Genomic DNA, 17,042 nt, shown 5'->3' on the forward strand with positions numbered 1-17,042 from the left:
CTTCCATAACAAGAGTCGCACAGACTGCCCCAGGAAATTTTGCAACCTGAGAAAGACATAATGTGACCCATGAATATCCTAGGTGGGGAAGGAGTGTTTAAATAGCATGAACAAATGACAGGCTAGATATAAGTTAGACTGTGATTATCTTCCTGCAAGACACATAAAGGGTATTAATTTATAAAAGGGAGCTGCTAAAGGCTACATGACCTATATCTATTCCTTAAGGTTGACTGGAGAAACTACTGAGACTCATGCCTGGTGCGGAGGAGCACTCTGTGGGTATGTCTGGGATGCTTGCATAGCACCCAGTGGAAAGATATCCATTCTTCTCACATTTCTTTCCTTACGTGTGTCAACATCTGTGCTTGATCCAGTGGATATCTTATCCCCTTTCCTGGGGACGGGGAAGGGAAGCAGTGTGTGCAGAACCTCAGGTTGTGCAGGGATTTGCCAAGTTGTTTATATCTAGCTAATTTATTTCTTTGCTATGACTGTGTGTAAAAGGAACACTTCTTTAGGCTTCACCCCAAAATCCTGGTTTCTCTGTAAAATACTACCCCACTTTCTCTGGCTAATGTGCTTGACCCACTAAGACTATTCTCATACGCTGTAAATACTGGACACCACAGTAGTAGTATACTTTTATTGCCTTATTTAGCCAAGAGATTAAATGTAATGTTCAGATTATGTAGAACATTAACTCCTAACAATAAGCAAATAACACATTAGAAGCTTTGCTATTAAAATGTTTAGTGCTGGCTTTGCTGTGGAGCACGACAGGAGCTGTGACTTATGTTCCATGAGGGAGGAGGCACAGCGGAGAAGAAGGCGCTGGACGTTCAGTGCAGGGGTCTCTTTCTTCTGTAAAGATAGTGCATATAGCTGCTGAGTCCATATGCTGTGTTTATGCATGCTTTATAGGGTATTTTTACATGTAGCTAAAACACCTGAGTCCAATTCTGCCAGCCATGGCTGAAAATCTGGGGGGTTTCGATCAGGTAATGAAGTTCTCGCCTGTCTCCTGGTCGCTGGTGAGTGGGTGGTGTCTCGTACCTGTGCCTGCGAGATGGGGCTGCCAGCCAGGCCAGGCTGGGCCAGCCGGAGCCCCGCGTTGCAGCCTCTCCTCCCGTCAGGAGTTGCAATGTGCTAGTCTTGTCTTTCAGACAGTATTTTTATGTGAGCTGATGGTTGCCAGGGTAACGGAGGCTTCGGGGAGTCTCGCGCCGACGCAGCGCCCTGGCCTCGGCGAGCACTGGGAGCAGATGTTGGCTGCGAGCTGGGGAGCCGGGCTGCCAGCGAGGAGAGGAGCGGCACTGCCAGCAGCCGCACATGAAGGGAGCTGGAGAGAACAATTTGCCTGGCTGCACTCGGTGCAAGAGAGCAGGTTCAGGGCTCGCTCTCTCCTTCTCCCTTTTTTGTTGTAATTTAGTATTCTTGTCTCACCCCACAGGGGTTCCTCAGCCGTCGGCTTAAAGGCTCCATCAAAAGGACAAAGAGCCAACCGAAGCTTGATAGGAACAGCAGTTTCCGGCACATTTTACCTGGCTTCAGGAGTGTGGACAATGAAAGGTAAGGGGACGTTTCTCGGAGGGTGGGGAGGAGGGTGTGTGAGAGAGAATGAGGATGTTGATCTCTCCAGGTCTTGTTAATATCTTGCTTATCTTATTCAGAGCAAGGGCCACATCTGTGATAGAAGTAGACTTGCTTAATTGCAAGAGGGGTGATTTTAATTTGTTGGCGAGTATATAGTGCAAGCCCTCCCTTTTTAGGTTAAATAACATGTACAGAGAAGCCCGACTGCTCTGCTTTCTTTTCCCCAATAAATCCTAAGTTGATGCACCAGCATATAAATAGCACATAGATGCAGCAGCCAAAGCCGACTGATGCAGGTGAGGGAGGGAGGGGAGGGATGCTCACGCACTGGACTACATTGAACATTACTGGGTTACACGTTGTATGAACAATAACATAGAACAATGACAACCATAATCTCCCCAAATCCCTCTCTCCCCCTTCCACACACATACATCTTCAGCATAGCTGTTGACTGCTGTCATTATACTGAGATGGATTCTCGGCATGTGGCCGAAGCTGCTTTTTCTGTCTGAGCCATGACAGGATCTTTCAGTCCAGGAGGGATGTGTTGCAGGGAATGTGCAGATTGATCAGAGGATGACATGGGATGGCCAGTATTGGAGCAAATTGCAAACAAAATAAAGGGGAAATGAGACCTTGGTTTTATTCTTCAGCTCAGTTAGAAAGTAAAGTAGCTCTTTAGTGGATTTGTATGTATTTATGTACATGTAGATTTATGTCAGTGTGTGCATGAGACAGACATACATTCTAGGTAAATTTATGTGTAAATTCACATGCAGATCAAGGTCATGGTTGGGCAAGACAAACTCCATTACCAACCACAGAAACAAACTAGTGGTTTGCTTCTAAAAGGAAGATCTTTCAACCTTACGTGAATCATTCTGGGGAATGACATAGAAGTGTTGAAGTGCCAAGAAAAGTCTATGTCTGAAAAATACGCCAAATTGGACATACACTGATGTAACCATTTTGTAGCAGTGGCATTTTAAAATATCAAGACGGTACTTTAGAATCCACTGAGTAAATGCTTCACTTTTAAAAGCAATGACAACTTTTACTTTGTTTTAGCTATACTTATTCATTGGAGGGGCCGTGAATTTCTGAAGCCCACAGATGACAATTGTCAATCTGGATTTTTCCTTACCTGACCTGATACAGCCTCCTAAGCTTTTTCCTTCTGGATTCTGCAAGTAAAAGGATTGTGCTGGTCAGTGCAGTGTAATATTTCAGGGGTTACTATCTGGGAGGACAGAGTTGATTTGATTCCTATGCTGCAGTTTTCACAAACGCTCGAAGTAGGGCACTGTGTTCCGTACGGAAGACAAGCGAGTGTAGCCGGGCGGCCGGGAATCTGCCTACACTGCTGCTGCTTCACTCAAAAACCAGGCAAATTAGATAATGTTTTCTTTCTGCCTATATCAGTTTTGTTTCTTTCTGTGAACTGGCAGTATAGGACATGGGAATTAACTGTTTCGGCCAGCCCTGCAGCCAAAGTAATTTTCCCAAATTAAGCTTTGTAATTTCCCTGCCCTGCCAGCGCAGGAGCCCTGGAGCTTGCTGGGCAGTGTCCTTTCAGACAGAGCCAGATTTACTGCAACTTTTCTTTAAAGAGGTTCAGTGAATGGCTGTAGTGCATTTTCAGCGTAGAGCTTAAAGGGTGGGTTAGAGGAGAGGTAGCATTCAGCAGCCTTGAATAAAACCCAAGGATTTGCTTATATGAGCATTCAGAAACTGAAAATGAAGTCTTCCATTAGGCAGGTATCACTTGTAAATATACTTCATCTATGATACACAGACATGCCCTGATCTGGAGGAAACTGTCTGACACTAGGTAGCTTTTGACAGCAAGCTTTTAGTCCCCTAGCTTTCATAGTAGTGTCAGATCTATAATGTAAGCAAGTATCCTTCTGCAGAAGATCTTGGCCTTAGCTACTGTTGCTCTCGGAGAGGTGAAAGAAAAGCGGCAGCTGGGCTTCCCAGTCATGCGTAGGTTTTGGTTACGGAAGATAATTTTATCTTCCTGAACGTTCCCATCTACGTCTGCTAAAATGCACAATGCACTCACTTCTGTACGTGAAAGGGCTTGAGTCTTTTAGATCGCTCTCATTCATTTTCTGCTGTGCTTCCTTGTCTTTCTTGAAATCCAAGAACTGTTTCAAAGAAGCATCTGGTGTCGGAATATTTGCCTCTTAAATACTTGATTCTTGACTCCATCTTGCATCCAAGCTGATTGTTCGCGAACTGCTCCTTTGCTCATGGAAGTAATCATTATGGCAGCGTTCTGTTCTGGAGCTTTGTAGAATTTTTGCGAGAGATGCCATAGCAAAAATGAATAGTGCAATAAATGCAGTCACAACACTCCAGGTTGAAATACTGAGCTATAGTAGATCATAAATGATTCTGTTACTTGGCTTCTGTGTATCTAAATTGGTACTGTGTCATGCCTCTCAGGTTTTTTATTTTTCCTTTTCTTGCATGTCCTGTTTATCCTGCTATGTACAGCGGATGCGTATGAATATATGAAATGCACATACATGTACAGACAGCTAACTAGGTGGACATGGCATGTATGTAGAGCAGAGGAGAGAATATAAACAAACATATCTCTGTTTTTTATCCCGTGTTTGATTAATGCATGCATTTAAATACATTATGTAAATTTAAAATGGAAAATTATTACCTCCTACAATAGTGAGAAACTTGTACAGTGTGAGTTTTATAACAAAAGAAAACAAGGAAATGTCTTTAAACATTGGAAAAGTCACAGAATGTCTCGCTGGCATGAGCTCAGAATTGCCTTGTTAATTTTGTGCCAGTGGAGTCTGGTTTTCATACCTTGCATTGGCACACAGAGAACAGCCAGGTTTCCAGTGGAGTCTTGCAGAGCTGCCCTTATAAAGCGTGGTTACTGCGTCCTGGGGAGGAGCTGACAGCTCTGAAATGTGCGGGGGGAGTTTCTTTGTCGAGTTGACGTGCCATCTACCAGGGTCCCATGTCCATTGCCAGGCAGCTGTTTGCAGTTCTGCCATGGCGTGTGCGTGTATGTTCGGAGCAACTATGACAACTTAGAGAATTCTGGTTTAGTAAAACCTTGGCCAACCATTTTTTCTCTATAAGGAACATCTGAGGAATTGCTCAAACTGGTGTGTTAGAAAAATACACTGATTATAGTCAAGCAGAGCTTATGTTTGTAGAACAAGCATGGTTGTTTCTCATGGTATTGGATTTTACTCTGACTGAGAAGAGACCTTTTGTTTGAAAAAAGGTGGAATAAGGGGTTTGCACTAACTTCAGTAAATTACTGTGGGGTTCACATTGATGTAGTTGGCCAAATTTTGCCAGTCTTTTACATACTGATTTTTTTCTAGGAGTCCTGTTACAGTAACACTAATAAAATTATTGATTGTGAATAAGAGAAGCAAAGTCAGACCAAGTATAACTAGTATTCTGTATGAGAAGTGCATTAATCTGGTACAATCAGTTTATCTAAATGTGAAATTTAAAGGAGGATTGTGGAACGAGTGCTCCTTTCAATCTGTTGGCTGGTCAGATTGCTTGTTAGAGCTAAAAAGGGTTCCGTTGAAGTGGCTTTTTGCTAACAATGTCTCCTGCATCCTGATTTATTACAGCAGCTAACAAAGTTTTTATCATGGAGCGCTGAATGTTTGTCTTTGTAGCGGCCTCTCTGGAATCAGCCACAAATCAAGCATTTGGCAGATGGATTTTTCTTAATTGGACCCACATTTCTCCTACAAAATTTGTGATGAAGAAAGTTTCTGGGCTGGGCTTTGGGCACGGGGAGTGGAGCCAGAGAACTGAGAGAAGGTTATTCTGCTGCAGTTGTTAATTACTGTTGTTAGGGCATTTCTGATTGTTTTCTTGTTGTAGTGACCTTTTCAGTCACTGCTGTCACTTCGTTACAGTAATCTTTTAAAAATAATTTCTGACAGTTTGTCAGGAATTTAGAAACTATGTTTATAAGGGCGTTGGGTTTTTTTTTAAATCTGAATACATGAACTTGGTCCTCCGAAACTGGCAAAGGCTGCCGTGATTTTACACTAGCACTGAGATGGCAGGGACACAGTATCACGTCGTGGGACAAATACCTTCAGACTGTCTTGATTTGGTGGAAAATGGGTACTCTGTGTAACTCCGTATTCTGATGTAATCCCCGAGTTGATCATTCCTAGGGACACTTTTCCTCAGTGCACCTAGAATTCATTTAATGCTGAAGGACTCTCAATTACTAACATTTGTGATTATTTTGCAAGGTTTTTTTCATAATTCCAGAAGATAACATTCTAGTTAAGCTTTTTCTTGGCACTACAAAAGTCTGAGCATATGGTTGATTGTTAAATGAGCCTCAGCCTTGGAAGGGGTACAGCCCTGCATTAATAACAGCAACGATTTCACTACTGCTGCTTCCTCTTTAAACTACTTTTTTTTTTTAATCCCATAAAAAATTTTTGCCTGTAACCCACAGAGGGAAGAGGAAGTGTACAAGTCATGTACTGCAGTGCATTTAATTCCTGATCTAGTGCTAATGCAGTCTGCTGTATGGGTTTTCAAATGTTCATAAAGCTTATTTTGATGCAATAGGAGAGCATCAATAACTTATGAACGTCTGTACTCTTACAGTAAACTTAGTTTGTGAGTTCTTTTTAGATCTAATTATCATTTGTTTATTCCCAGCAAACTTGATATGCCATATATTTTTAGGCATGATTAAATTGGTTAAGTTTGATGAGAATATGGTGAGTGCTGCTTTACAAAGGATGAAGAAGTCGCTCTGTTTCCTTTGGAAAGAGGAATGACTCATCCTGCAGAACTAGGACATGGGCAGACCCCAGAACGCATGAAGGGCTTTCAGATCTGTGTGAACAAGTGCTGGAGAGCTTGCTTTCTCTTCTGCCTCCTTACTTAAATGGCATTAGCCAGTGAAACTTTCTAAGTAGGAAGACTTACAATAGTAGGTGCACAGTGAAGGGTGACACTAACAGCATGTTAAGTACAGCGCAGGGGCCTCTGGTTTTCATGATAATGAAAATATTTTGAGGAAACACTGCTGAGTTTGTATAGGGAAACCATTCGGCACTGTCAACAATAACTGAAATGCAAAATAAAACATCTTGCAAAGTCAGGAACAGGAGCATCCAGCAGGTAACAGTGTCCGCTTTCTTGTGCAGTGGGTAATGTCTGTTCCCATTCCCACCCCAGCAGTCAGGGAACAAATGTAGGTAGCTTAAAGACTCAAGGACAGTCTTAGGATTGAGACTGGCCTCATATAGTACCTGCATTTATATCAAGGCTACTTTGTCCTGAAATATGCAAATCAGCCTTTTAATGGGGTTCCTTTGCAAAATATTTCTTGAACCAGAAAGTTAATTACTGATCTCTAATTAATGGCTATGTTAGGAGGCTAGAGTAAAATCAGAGAGAACTGCTTTGAAGGAGAGATGCAGGAGGAAATTACCGGTTCTCTCCAGAAACTGTTATGTTCCTCGTCTTCTTCTCATGGTATAAGGAAGTTTAGAAACTGGTATTCAAATGTTTTTAAAAGGATAATGCTCTTAATGGAAAGAGGGGATTTTGGAGGGGGGTTTTGGGAGGCATTGAAACAAAAAAAATAATCCTTTATATGGAAGAAAGACTAATACTCTGCTTTGTAAAGATAATGTACAGTCCTCTTATACAGGTGGTTCGGGTTTCCATTGTGTTAAGAGTGGCATTTATTCCCCTTTGGAGTCAGTCTGATGCTGCAGTTAATGGCTGGCGACAGGGGCAGTTACAGCGGGAGTGTGTTTAAAACTAGGTGTGGAATCAGCACTTTCAGTCCTCCTGAGCACGGCAGCCCCGGCAGTGACAGCAGAGCCTTGGCAAAGCTCACGCCCTTCCCCGGCCAGCGTTCTTTGCATTACATTTCCTTGATTAAGGGAAGTAGAACTCCTGGTAAATCTGGAAGGTTGCAGATCAGTTGCACCGGCCCGTGCATATAGAAATATTTGTTATAAAGCCCCATTCAGCAATAAGCTGCTTCTCGTGGCTAAAGCCATTTAATAACCCCAAGAGGGGCAGAGATGGACTGAAAACAATGTAGTGCCTTTCAGCTTCTCCCAAGGCAACAGCAAGGTCTCAACCATTCCTCCTGTTAAATTGTTTTTTATTACATATATATATATATATATGTTCAGGCTTTTGCACATGCATGTGAATCTGTGATTTGTATCTGAGGCTACCTGAGGTATTCGACATTCTTAGAGAAATACATAAACACTTCCCCTTATCCTACATATTCAAACTAACTTCTTAATTGAACAGGGAGGTCATGTCTAATATCTTTCAGTAAAAGACTATATTAATTGCTAGAAATTTTTCAAGCCACAGTAAAATGGCAAGGGAAGGGCTAAGAGGCTGGAATTATTTTAATACCCTTCTTCGCGTTTCTCTGCTTCCCAGTTCCCTAACAGTCCAAACAAACAGCACAGTGCCTCACAGGGTACAGCTCATGCTTTGACTTGACTTAGAGTCATGTAGCAAAATTATAAAATCCTTCCTGCTTCAGCATATGCAGCGCTACTGGGATAATTGGCTTCATGCATCTTACAACTAGCTTGCAAAAATATGTTTTGCATTCCTGACCTTTTCTCTATAAGCAAGGCCATTGTTTCACTGTCCTGCTTAATTACAAAATATAGTGTTGTGTGAGGATAGAGATGACATCGTTGTATCGTTGGGTCTAATTTGACGAGACATCATAATGGGGAGTTTTCATACTGAGGGCACTGAATTAGTGTAGCGTGAAGCCACATTTCTCTAAACCTACTAAATAAGGAGAAGTTAATTTTATGCTCTATCTTTTTGATGTTTGTAATCAAAGCATTGTATTACAGCTGCAGATGGTTAGCATTTGAAGAATGTTTGGTAAATGCCGACAATCGGAAGGCATTGTTTCTGCAGCGGAAGATCAGGTTGATTAATGGATAGAAGGATGCTTTCTTTCATTTTACTGTTCTCACAGTCTGAATACATATTATCGACTCATTTGGCCATTGCCTGGCAGACATGATGTTGTGGTGCATCAGTGTACACCTCAGGGTTACAAGCAGATAGTTCTGTTCGTATCCTTTCAGCAAAGACTCTGCGCGAGGATGACAGTTAAGTTGCATTGTGGCTGATGGTGTCTTGATATTGTTCAGATCGAAGACAGATACTGCTATTCCATTGCATTAACATTTTGTTTCCAAACAGACCATTTATTCTGACTTTGCCCTGGTGAGATTTTCATGTGCATGAATTTCAGTGCAATTACATTAGCATTACTCTTCATGTCAATAAACTCAAAGAAAAAAAAGAGAAAGAAAATGCCATCACTACAGCTTTTATACCAGAAGATGCTTTCTGTTAGTTCTAGACTCTTCTGTGTGCTTTTTTAATTATTATTTGTTTACAATGAAAATTAAGATACTTCTACCCCAGGCTTAAACATTCTGGCACACAATGAAAACTGCTCATAATGAAACCATTACTTTTAAACTAAGAGGAACAGTCTTTCCCCAGCCCACTGTCTCCTGGCCAAGTGTTCCCCTTGCAGCAGATCCAGTCATCACGCAATCTTAGGAAGGTCAGCAAGTTGATTCAATGGGAAATTATGATTTAGGAGAGTGATTTTCTGTTTGATTAGGGCACTGAACCAACTCATGTAACTGCAGAGTAACAGGAAGATGGCAGAAAAAGGACTTTTCCTTTCAATGGCAGTGTGCAGTTGCATTTAATGAGATATAATGTCAAACCGTACTCTCAGTTTCTGCCCCTAGCGCTGTGTAGGCACAGGGGAGGGATATCCACCTGGCATCCGCCACAGTTTTCCATCTTTCAAAATAGAATTTCCCGTCTCATAGGAGAGGTACATTGCTTGATGGATCAAATTTTTCTGTCCTCTACTCTCTCATATCTATTGGCAATTAGAATTAGCAATAGGTGTCTTTTGCTGTTGGAAGGAGAAAATGTTTAAAAACAAGTTTTGCTCTGTTCTTTATTGAAACTCTGCAAAACCTTATTGGAAAAATCTGTGTGAGGGGCAAAGACAGAGTTGTAAGTGAACATACAACAAGTGAGGTGGGCAAGATTTTCAAGCCTTTGTTCAGAGAGCTGGAAGAAGCAGATGTTTGACACGTATATCTTGTTATCCAATTTCATATTGCAGTGGTCGTGCACAGAAATCCGTTGATTGTAGCTGGAGGCAGCCTGTGCGTTGAGCTCACTGCTGGCAGTTGGTTGCACGGAGCACTGGATATAATGATGTTCAAGACTTGTGAATATAAAATAACTATGTCAAGTTCATCCATCAGCTGGGAGGGAAGAAAAAATCAGACTGAGGAAAAATACGCTCCTCTGTCCTTCCTCCTTCCCATACTCTTTAATAATACCTTATGATATGGAGCCTCTTCTTAAATGATTATTAGGGAGATTTCAGGTAGATTGTTCACATACGGATATCTTCTTATGATACTGATATTATGATCTTGTTTATCTGGTTGGCAGTGTTTATAATTCTAATTTTCAGTACAACTACAGAATGTCTCACTTAGGTTCTCTTCAGCAAAATTCAGGTCAGGTGTAATGAAAAGCAAGAACTGATTTTAATTGAATTAAGCCAGTGCATTTTAGCTGGAATCAAAATATAATTTGTTTAAAAATACTTAACTGATTTGAATTAAAGCCAGAAATATAAATTTAGCTTTAATCCACGTGTGTTATATAAGTAATTATATGAGAAAGGGATGTGGCATGCATTGTACATGATTGATAGTGTGCGGGAGGGTGGCATTCATTCACAAAATGATGTAAATGTATTAGTAATTATAAAGCCATAGGTGGTATATCAGACTGTCCCCTTTGCTCACATTTACAAATGTCTCTGGGATTATGTTGGCCCCGTACAATAGCCCCCATGCTCCATTGCTGGTACATGAGAGATTACACACATCCCCTATTTGAACCATTCAGTGCTTCTTCCCCATAGGTGTCCCTCTGCAAAGTAGTCCTGCGGTAGTTACCAAATGATTTACATAACTCTGTTGTATGTACCTTAAATAATTAATATTTTGCTGTCCTTGCTGTGTGGGGAGATTTGTTCCATTATGAATGTGTTTGTTGCTATATAGTAACACTTTAAATGGTATGAATATATACAGAGAGAGAAACAGAGAAGGATTTATATATTAATTTTTTTTTTTGTGAGAACAAAATTTTTAAAAGGGCATTGCTTCTGAGAATTGAAATAAAAGGCTGAGGGCTGCTATTGGCTCATCTTGGAATCTGTTGTTTATCCTCTGCCTGGGCATAATTCTCCCGGGCACTAACGAAGGCCAAGCGCTGCCCTGTCGGGACGTGAATCCAGGCTGCAGGGCAGGCTCTTTGTGAGCCGAGATGTGACAGTTCCCTGGCGAGGGGTAACATGCCTCCCGAATTGCTACCTGATCAGCCATCGCACCGCACGCTGGATTTCCCTCCAGGCACAGAAAGACCAATTCTGCAACTAGTGCGGGGTGAGACACAGATGCTTTGGAGACTTTTCTCAGTTATACAGTTCTCTTGAATCTGTAATATGAAGAGTCCAGAGTGTGTGTGTGTGTGTGAGATGTCTGGCATTTTCAAACACAATAAAAAATGTTTCTTGCTACCTTGTGACATATGAACAATTTTAGTCCTGGCTATTGCTAAAAACCAGTAAGAAGATAATTTGAAGTCAAGTTGCCACTTGCTTGAATTTGGTGGTACTTGGATCAAGACGTTTGGCTTAGGACTATTGTAAAGGGAAGAGACACTTGCAGTGTATCATTTCTCCTACACGTTCACATTCTGAATCAGTGGAGGAGACCGAGGTATAAAATTTGGCTGTTTGTGAGCTCTCTTTTATTTTAACTTTTGTGCTTTCAGAAGATCAGTTTTGCACGGTTTAAAAACCACATTGCAGCATTTTTTATTTCTTTTGATACATGCTGAAATGGTTGCTTTAATGCTATACCTTAATAGTTTTAATCACTGACATGGCGTTGTTCAGGATTACCCTGTATTGTGGCATTTTCACTATACCTTTTACTAATGCGCTAGGTAAACGTGGAAGTATGTGTTGTTTGTGCAGTGTCTGTGTTGGAGAGCATAGGGGGTTTGACCAACAAAGTGTAATTAGCGGAGTGACACCAGGCTGCATGCATGGGAGTGCCTTGGTGGGTGCTGGATACCCAGAGGTACCGATGGGGAACGGCCGAATGCTAGCCATGCGTTTCCTGAACTGGATATTGCATCTGCAGAGGCTCTCTGCATGAAACCTCTCCGGCTCACACAGAATTAATTATTCACTGATCATCACTCAGACCTTATGGATTAGGGAGCAGGGAGGAGGGTTGGCAGGGGGTGGATAGAAGATGGAGCAATTTGGATTGCAATTAGTATTTCATTTCTTTCCTTACTCCCCGTTTGCTTAAATTGGAGATTGCATGTTATAACCAAGCAAGGATTTATATCCCAGCGGTGGAAGTTCTCTGTGCACCAGAAACTAGCAAATCCACTACAGCCTTTAAGCTTCCCAAAGAGATAAAACACTCAGCCAATTTGAGGAGTTGAAACATCAGGGGAGCAAGTTCTGCTTAGGAAATGTTGCAAGGGAACAGCAGTGTCCAGTCTCCCAAAGCAGGAACGCTTCACTAGCCATATCCTACCCTTATGATAAGAGCATTTGGATATTGTCTCTCTCCGTCCATTATCTCCCCTTTCTAACTCCTTGAGTGCGCTCCTTGCCAGGAGTCTTCTCTGGGGATTACAGTTGTGGCAGATCCATGACGGATACCGAAGCCTGTCTGGGTAAGCAGTCCTGCAGCAGACAATGTTAAACCCCAACCCACTGGGTGCATCGCCCAGTCGCAGAGAATGTAATTTTAAGTTTAGTCATTACAAAAATGTTAGCCAACGGTTGAAAGTCTGCTTCACTGGTGAGATTGTGTCTAATGTTGAAACCTCAAGGGGTTTTCTTGATTATACTAGTAACCACAGTCTGGGTCACACTTTGCAATAATTATCCTGATGTCTGAAAGGTGGTTAGAAAGTCCCTAGAGGAAGGGGCCCAGTTGCATTGCAATAGAATTTAGAGGTATATGCTGGCAAACCTTCAGCACTTAGAGATTTATTTAAGTTAGTTCTTTTAATTGCTTTCTTGCATCCCTATTCTGTTATAAGCCCTATGAGCCATCTAGGGAAGTAAGTCTGGCTAATATTAATCTCCTCAATCCTTCTTCCTTTAACTAGCTACTCCGGGCTTCATTTACACAGACATTTGAGCCCTACAGAGTGGGTAATAATTTTGATTCTGTTTTAACATGTTCTAACAGAACATGTAACTTAGGAAACTGACTTCTGCGTTTGATTTTTTTTTTTTAACTCTCATCTCTTAAATGTGGCTTGTGATCTCTGTATAACATTGCTGCTTCCCAAGACTGTTGGCAGCTTCCATGATACGTATTCATAAAGCAATTCCAGGTCCTGAGTGAAACCTGCAAGAAAAGGGCAAAGAATTACTTGTCTTTTTTTCGTTATCATGGCCCTCTTGTACCTGTTTTGACATGCACTTGAGAGAAGTTTTCTTACTTGATGCCTTTATATCTAAAGCTCTCTCTTTGTATAAACCAAGGCAGGGTGTCTTGCCCTCCTTAGATAAAGTCACTCATGTTGAGGCTATCACTCACGTTATTAGCCTTAGTTCCAACCCTCTCACACAACAGGCAGAGCCTCCACGTACCCCTCAGAGCAAACGTTTTGATAGCAGCAGAGTGAGAAAACAGAACGACAAGAGCACGTCAGAGTGATGGCCCAGGGAGCCCAGTGCCTGGTGCCACTCCGCGGTTGGCTTATTCCCTGACTCGAGAGCTTGGTTATCTCTTCTGAATGTTAGAAAAAGTTTCATTGTCTTAAAAAATAATAATCCTGTTTGAGTCATGTGAAGTTTTTGTTCTCAATTACATCTTGTATCAATGAGTTCCACAGACACAGTGAGATGTATGATACATAATTTATATTGCTAACATTTTTTAATCTATTGTTAGTTATCTTTCATCTTTCTTATCTATTCCTTGCCCATTTTAGTAAAAGACAGTAAATAGAAACAGACGGTGTATTTCTTACTGTACCATGCATTATTTGCTGATAATTTGCTAAGGGGACATTTGTCATGTCATCTCTCCTTGTCTTTTCCAGCTAAAGAGACTCCTCTTAGACTGTTTTCCGCAGTTTATATCACTTCTTGAGGCTTTCCCTAATAAATGTATTGCACATGTACATTAGTGCACCGTTGGAAGAAACACCTTTTCTACACCTGTTTTTCTTGAAAGCACTGGTGTATATGTTCTGTGCATGTATAAGATAGGTGTCTTAGGGGAGCTGGGAGCTGCAACTGAGAAAGACTGAAACATGAGAAACATGAAGATGTTAGTTTGGCAGCATCCTGATTCTGCACTTCTGGGGCCTTAAGAGAAATTCTGGGGTGGGGGAGGAGGGAGAAAACAGACTGGCTGGCTGCTGGAAGACTTTTCAGCATGTAGCATTACTGAATGAGCAGTACAAGGATACCTGGTTCAAGCAATGTGTGCAGCAGCACAGACTGAACTGTCGGCACCTTTTCCCTCTCCAGGGTGGTCAGGCCGTTAGCGTGAATGGTGCTGATGGCTGACAGCAAGAGCGTCAGGGGCCTTAGTGCTGTGGCTGTAAGAGTCTGTGTTGGGTGCCACAGCTCTGTGGTGTTTCAGACACGTTGAAGTAGTGTGGCCCAAGCAAACCCCACGCCTCTAGCAGATGGACGATGCACTGCATCTGAGCTCAGTGCTCCTAGTTAGCACCCAGGAGGGTGCAGGCTGCCTCCCTCCTGCTTCGTTCTCACCTCCGCTCCCCAGGGAGCATCCGTCCAGGGCAGAGCTCTCTGAGGGGACCCTCCAGAGCAGGAAGAGCAGCAGCAGCAGGGGCAGAGGCTCCAGGGCTCCCGTGGGAACAGAGGCTCCAGGGCTCCCGCGCCACCAGGCACTTCCCTAGCCCAGGCACAACACAACCTGCTGCCTTTACTCCACCCTCCCTTTCCATCTCTGAGACTCCTCATCCCTTCTTGTCTCAGAGGAACATATCCTTTTGTTAAAATGAAGTGATATAGAGTCAGCATTACACAGAGGAATGAGTTATAAAATAATGGGGCTAATAAGCATGTAAAATAATCTGACTGTACAAGAGTGCAGTCTATGGAACAGCAGCTGCAGCAAACACATTCAGGTTATCAGCGTGTGGCTATTTTGTGCTGGGAGGGCTTAGGTGTAATAAGAGTTACTGCATCACGGGAACTCTTGGCAATGAATAGTGACATTTTCCAATAACAACCTTTAGAAATGAAAAAAATCCTCTGTATGAATGTAGCTCTGACTGACAGCTTGGGGATCTCCTCTCTCTACCCTCACAACAGGTATAGCATATGTGGTGATGGCAGCTTTTCCTATGCCTCCCAGACAACATGCCTTGAACCCCCGCCACAGAGACCTCTGCGAATGGCAGTCAGGCTGGTTTGTCCCCCACTGCTCGTTCAGTCTACACGTGCCCCGGGGAGACTGTCAATTGCTGTGAGTTGGGTCAGCGGCTCTTTGAGGATTAGGCGTCTGCTGCTGAGAATTGGACTCGGGTCACCGGGCTGGTTTCAGGCAACCAAATGGTAACTCTTAATTGCTTTAGTCCTACACCACTACCTGTGGCTTGAAGACTCATCAATAATTCCCTGGGCTAACTGTCCTGGCCTTGGTGTTCTGAAACTCAGGTTAGATTTTTTTTTTTTTAATTAAAATGCAAACCAGGACTTGACCTAAATAATTCCACCAACCCAATCATAAGTCTGAAGGTTTTGGAAGTATCAAATTCCCTTAAACATTTAAGATAATTCCACAGTCCCTGATTTCACCCAGCCCATTATCCTACTTTGTTCCTCATCAGCATGTGGCATTCTTGCTCCTGACTCCAATAAGTTACAGGCTAGAGCAACGTGTCAGTATTTTCAGAATAGGATGAGTGCTGTATCACCTGCATCTCTGGCATTTTTATTTTCTCCTGTGTGATGTATTAAAACCACACTTTGTCACCAATAAGCTGAAAAAGCATCATTCAGCTCTGAGTAGTTTCTCTGGACACTTTTCTTCCTCTTACATTTTTTTTCTTTCTATAAATGTCAGTGCATAAAGAATGCAGGATTAAATTTGATTTCTGCTATTGGTATTTGGTACATAAAGAATAACACTGGTATCAGTAAAATATATTGGAGAAATTGACTCCTCCTAACTGTGTTCATCCTTATAATCAAGTTAAACATAAACAGATCTTCAAACCCCATTGTATAGCTCTACGGAGATGAGGGCAGGCCAACTGTTTGAAGCAGTGATTAGTAACTCTTTTCCTGTAATTTGACCATTGTTTACAACTATTTGCAAACATTAAAAATTATACTTGTCTAACCTGAAAAATCTACTGAGAATTCTATTTTTTTGTTGAAAAATTGAGTGACTAATCACCTGACCAAAAAAAAAAAAAAGTCAAATTCAGCAGTTTGTGAAGATTACTTAGGATGGGCTGTTTTGTCCAGTGATTTTATCTACCATTTGTATCAAAAAGTACACTGGAAAATGTTTTATCTCAGTCAAGTGTCTAGCTCTGTGTAGTTGTTTGTTGTGCTGTTTCTGAGGTCACAGAGCTCCAATTTTTCTGTGTCACGGCATCCAATTCATAGCAACCTTGTCACAGACCTATTTTAAAGGTTCTACATGTCGCTCCCATGGTCAGCTTAATTTTGCATTAACTAGAAAGAGAACCAAGTACGTTGCTAGGAATTTTTGTCAGCAGTGGCCCCTTTTCCTGGAGCTCATCTTTGCACTGCCCTTTTCCATGATACAAGAGGTCACATTATTCCATGTCAATAAGTTTGCAGAAAAATCTAGCCTTTTTGTTATGGTCATAAGCTGCTGTCTGTTGCTGAGCTGTAACAAGCTGAGAATCTGCTCAATGGTAAATCGTGAGATTGCATAATTATGGCTTACACAACACGCACATACACATGCAAACAAACCAGGGAATTAGTATGTAGGATGGATTAGGGAAGTCTGCGTTGTACAGCTTTCATCACTAGTATTCCCCACGAAAGGAATTCCTGCTACTTAATTGAGTAACACATATATCTGGGTTTCAGTTTTCTGGAGAAGGTGGGAAGGAATGTGGCTGGTTTTGCTCTGAGGTTAGGGAATTTTTGCTGTTGCCACTCTCTCTAATGACTCAGAGAGGTGGTGACCTTCCCTGAGTCCACATAGTGTCTTACCATCCTTGCTTGTCTGCATGCAAGGGAGTGGTTTTCCACAACAATTGGCAATTACAGCTCT

The 17,042-nt window shown here is 42.0% G+C and overlaps 1 protein-coding gene across 10 annotated transcripts in view; it reads left to right on the forward strand.

Moving 5' to 3' along the window:
- DAB2IP (DAB2 interacting protein) overlaps nt 1–17,042 on the forward strand; it is a 211,106-nt gene that overhangs the window by 87,836 nt on the left and 106,228 nt on the right. For all 10 annotated transcript variants that reach the window (XR_012996777.1, XR_012996778.1, XM_076355589.1 and 7 more), the window contains exon 3: nt 1,454–1,572. Coding sequence is in view for 8 of the 10 variants with exons in the window: in XM_076355589.1 (XP_076211704.1) it covers nt 1,454–1,572 (119 nt within the window). In the remaining 2 variants the exon portion in view is untranslated. The remainder of the gene's footprint in view (nt 1–1,453; nt 1,573–17,042) is intronic.

This window comes from Aptenodytes patagonicus, chromosome 18 (genome assembly GCF_965638725.1).
Source record: "Aptenodytes patagonicus chromosome 18, bAptPat1.pri.cur, whole genome shotgun sequence".
NCBI classification, from domain to species: Eukaryota; Metazoa; Chordata; class Aves; order Sphenisciformes; family Spheniscidae; genus Aptenodytes; species Aptenodytes patagonicus.